The sequence below is a fragment of the Adiantum capillus-veneris genome, chromosome 7 (genome assembly GCF_014529385.1).
Source record: "Adiantum capillus-veneris isolate H3 chromosome 7, ASM1452938v2, whole genome shotgun sequence".
NCBI lineage: Eukaryota > Viridiplantae > Streptophyta > Polypodiopsida > Polypodiales > Pteridaceae > Adiantum > Adiantum capillus-veneris.
The window spans coordinates 59,927,206-59,930,571 of NC_140937.1; the positions used below are offsets into that span (position 1 = coordinate 59,927,206).

Consider the following 3,366-nt stretch of genomic DNA (forward strand, 5'->3'; position numbering starts at 1 on the left):
GCACGGAGTACGCGGATTGCATTCCCAGTGGCCCAGAGAGAGAGAGAGAGAGAGAGAGAGAGAGAGAGAGAGAGAGATTATGCTGCGGAGTCCGGACAGACAGATTCCAACGCCTACAAAGCGAGGCCCTGCAAGTACGTATGCTTTTGACGAGGTGCAAGCCAATAACTGCAAGTACACGAACCCACAAGCATTATGGAATATCGCTTCAAGTTGCGGCCAGTGATCAGGTTGCAGGAAACAAACTTGGACGCCGACGGTTAAAAGCTGGGTTGAAACTTGAGAGAGAGAGAGAGACCCTCAATCATACTCTGCCGCCATTTAGTATAAACTACAGTGATTTGGAAGACCTTGTGTATGTGTAAAGAAAACTCACAATATGTCCTATATATGTACCAGCCCATGTGCTGCTCTTATTCTCTCTCTCTCTCTCTCTCTCTCTCTCTCTCTCTCTGTGTCTGCACCACAACGCATAGAGAGAAACTATGGCGAATCAGGGGGTGATTATGTCTCTCGTCGTAGTCATGTTGTTTCTGATCCAAGCCTGCTTCTTGTGCTCCATCGCTGACGGCAGAAGATCTCTTCTTGCAAACTCAGGTATATTTTATAACAAGCTTAATTCCAAAGCATTTCTAAGTCTAGGTTGGTGTTAAGTACCTACCGAGTCCCAACAGCTCGTAGCTGAACTCTAGATGCAAAACCATGCGAAGTCACAAGAAGTTTTGGACAAATTCTCACAATTATTCCCACATTGTGACTTACCTCAACATCATGAGCTTCTCCGAGGGAGGCATTGCATACCTAGCTAGGTATGATTGGGGGCAGGGGACCGCCGGCCCGATGGGGGGGCCGGGGTTCCCCTACCCCCAATTGTACCTAGCTAGGTATGTGGTGCCTCTCGAACAGAAGCTCATGATGTTATGCATTGTATGAAAAACACTAATAAAGACTCCGTTTTCCTACATGAGAAAAATCCTAAATCTTCTTGTGATATGGTTTTGAATCTAGAATATGATACCCTCCAAAAATGTAAGTATAGCACGTGAGTTCAAAATAAGAGGTAAGTATTTGTTTTAAGAAAGTGTTTAAGCTTAATGGAATCACATTTACAAAATTGCATTTTGAGGAAAGACATGTAACTCTCTTATCATCTCATAGCATGTAAGCAGAAGGCTTATTTTAATATTCTTTAAACACATGTGATGTATATGATTTTCTACAGGTGAACCTCCATAGGATGAACCACCTTTTGTGTGGCTTCATGAAACCTACCTACTTTCCCTAAGGGAGACTAGCACAAGAAGATTTAGAAATTTTCTCATGTAGGAAAATGGAGTCTTTTCCAGTGTTTTTCATACAATGCATAACATCATGAGCTTCTGCTCGGGAGGCACCACATATGTAGCTCTAGGTACGATTGGGGCCAACGGACCGTCGCCCCCCCCACCGGGCCGGCGATCCCCTTCCCCAAAACGGTACGTACCTAGCTAGGTATGCGGTGCCTCTCTCACAGAAGCTCATGATGTTGAGGTAAGTCACAATGTGTGAATTATTGTAAGAATTTGTCCAACACTTCTTCTGTAGGTGGCATTGCATAACCACCTTTTACAAGTTGTTGTTTTTGAGTATTGAACCAAGAATCAAGAACCAAGCGTTTGAAAACAGAGGGGGGACACACGTGGGAGGGGGTCACCCATTTTTCACTACATCCATAGTACTACTAAGTATCTTTCATATCTTTCCAAACCTTCAAAAATATGTTTTTTCATAAAATCTCACGAGAGAAGGCCTCCAAATTTTGTAGTGGTGACCAAAATCTTGGATATGCGTATCTATAAGAGAGAGAGAGAGAGAGAGAGAGAGAGAGAGAGAGAGAGAGCTTATCAATAGACTACCTAAGCTTTTACAAAGCCAAACACAGAAGTATATTAGCATTATAAGGGACGAATTGTAAAGATGTATAGATATCAAGTAATGTAATATAGAGAAAGATTTCCCCAACTGTGAGTGAGAGAGAGAGAGAGAGAGAGAGAGAGAGAGAGAGAGAGAGACCTTTGCTAAAAGTTTGCAATAAGTGACCATCAATGGAACCTTACACACTTCTAAATACTCCTTCATGTGCTATAGGTACACTCAATGTTGCAGAAGGCTTAAGTGCAAATTTTGGAAACCAGCTTCAACACCTCAACATGGTGAGCTAATAATTGAATTCTTAGAGAACAAAAGCAAGAATGAGGGTGTTATTAACGTTTCAAAGGAGAGGTTTTTACGTACTTTGTCTCCTAATTAATCACCTTCTATGATGCTCTTGATGATGCAGGATTTTGTTGAAGCTCATCCGCGAGTATTAGGCATCTCCCACATAGATTATGAAGATCCACAACCTAATGTGAGCCATAATGTAGAAGGGACGAGCCCTTCCACAGATAGGCACACCAACCCATAAAATGAGATGTATTCTTAAAATTCTACTGAATTATGCATATAATTTTTTTCCATATTGACTTGTGGTACAAAATTTGATAAATATATACCAAAATTTCTTGATTCTACCTTCTTGAAGATGTTCTTATCATTCATTTATAACATGCATAAAAATATATGGGTGGTCCAACATATTCCATCCATGTTTTTTTTTGCAAAACTCACAATTGTGAGTGGATAGTATTAAGAACATCAGAAATATACACCAACCTCGAGCTTAGACCGAGCCTTGAGGGTCAAAGGATTACAAGTTCTCTGCTTGACAGAGAAACCACAACTACTCCTAGGCTTTACTTATTACAAGATGTCATCATGATCTAGACCAGTCCTCTGAGGCTTGTTTACCTCCGATCACGTGGATCGTCACTCTGCTCTCTTTTATGATTTCACAAAAGCTTGCCACAGCCAGATCCCCCTCAAACACCCGGTGGTTCCTTGCTTGCCAAATATGGTGAAAGAAGTAGTACTTGATTATTTGTATGCAGACCGCATGGAAAAGGCCTTCTGAGGAGGAACATGTTCCATCCATGTTATTACTAGTAACTAAAGGGAATGTAGGCTTGTACAATGCATATAGTAGAATTGGATAGATCATATTGTGTCTTCAATACTACTCATGTTTAATGCCTTATAGTCATGTATATACAAAGCCAAGAGATTTCTAGGTTTGATTTTGCCTGTGGACATATCACACTTAGAGAGAAGGCCTCACTTCACATTATTTTCATATAACAAAAAGCTTAATGGGCTTCCTCTTGTCACACATATCTTTTGCATTAAGGCAAAATTGATCATGCACTTAGAAATAGACCATCAATTGCATTGATCATTTGTCCTCTTGGCAATTTGTGAAAAGAGCTTGTGATGTGTTCTTGTGGCAAT

At 40.8% G+C, this 3,366-nt stretch overlaps 1 protein-coding gene across 1 annotated transcript; it reads left to right on the plus strand.

Annotated features, from left to right (window-relative positions):
• Nucleotides 1–356: 356 nt before the first annotated feature.
• Nucleotides 357–2,550, plus strand: LOC147453935 (uncharacterized). The gene is made up of 3 exons (XM_086517229.1): nucleotides 357–597; nucleotides 2,128–2,192; nucleotides 2,321–2,550. Exons 1-3 carry the CDS (start codon nucleotides 486–488, stop codon nucleotides 2,444–2,446), a joined length of 303 nt encoding a protein of 100 aa, XP_086373355.1. The 5' UTR covers nucleotides 357–485; the 3' UTR covers nucleotides 2,447–2,550.
• Nucleotides 2,551–3,366: the final 816 nt, after the last annotated feature.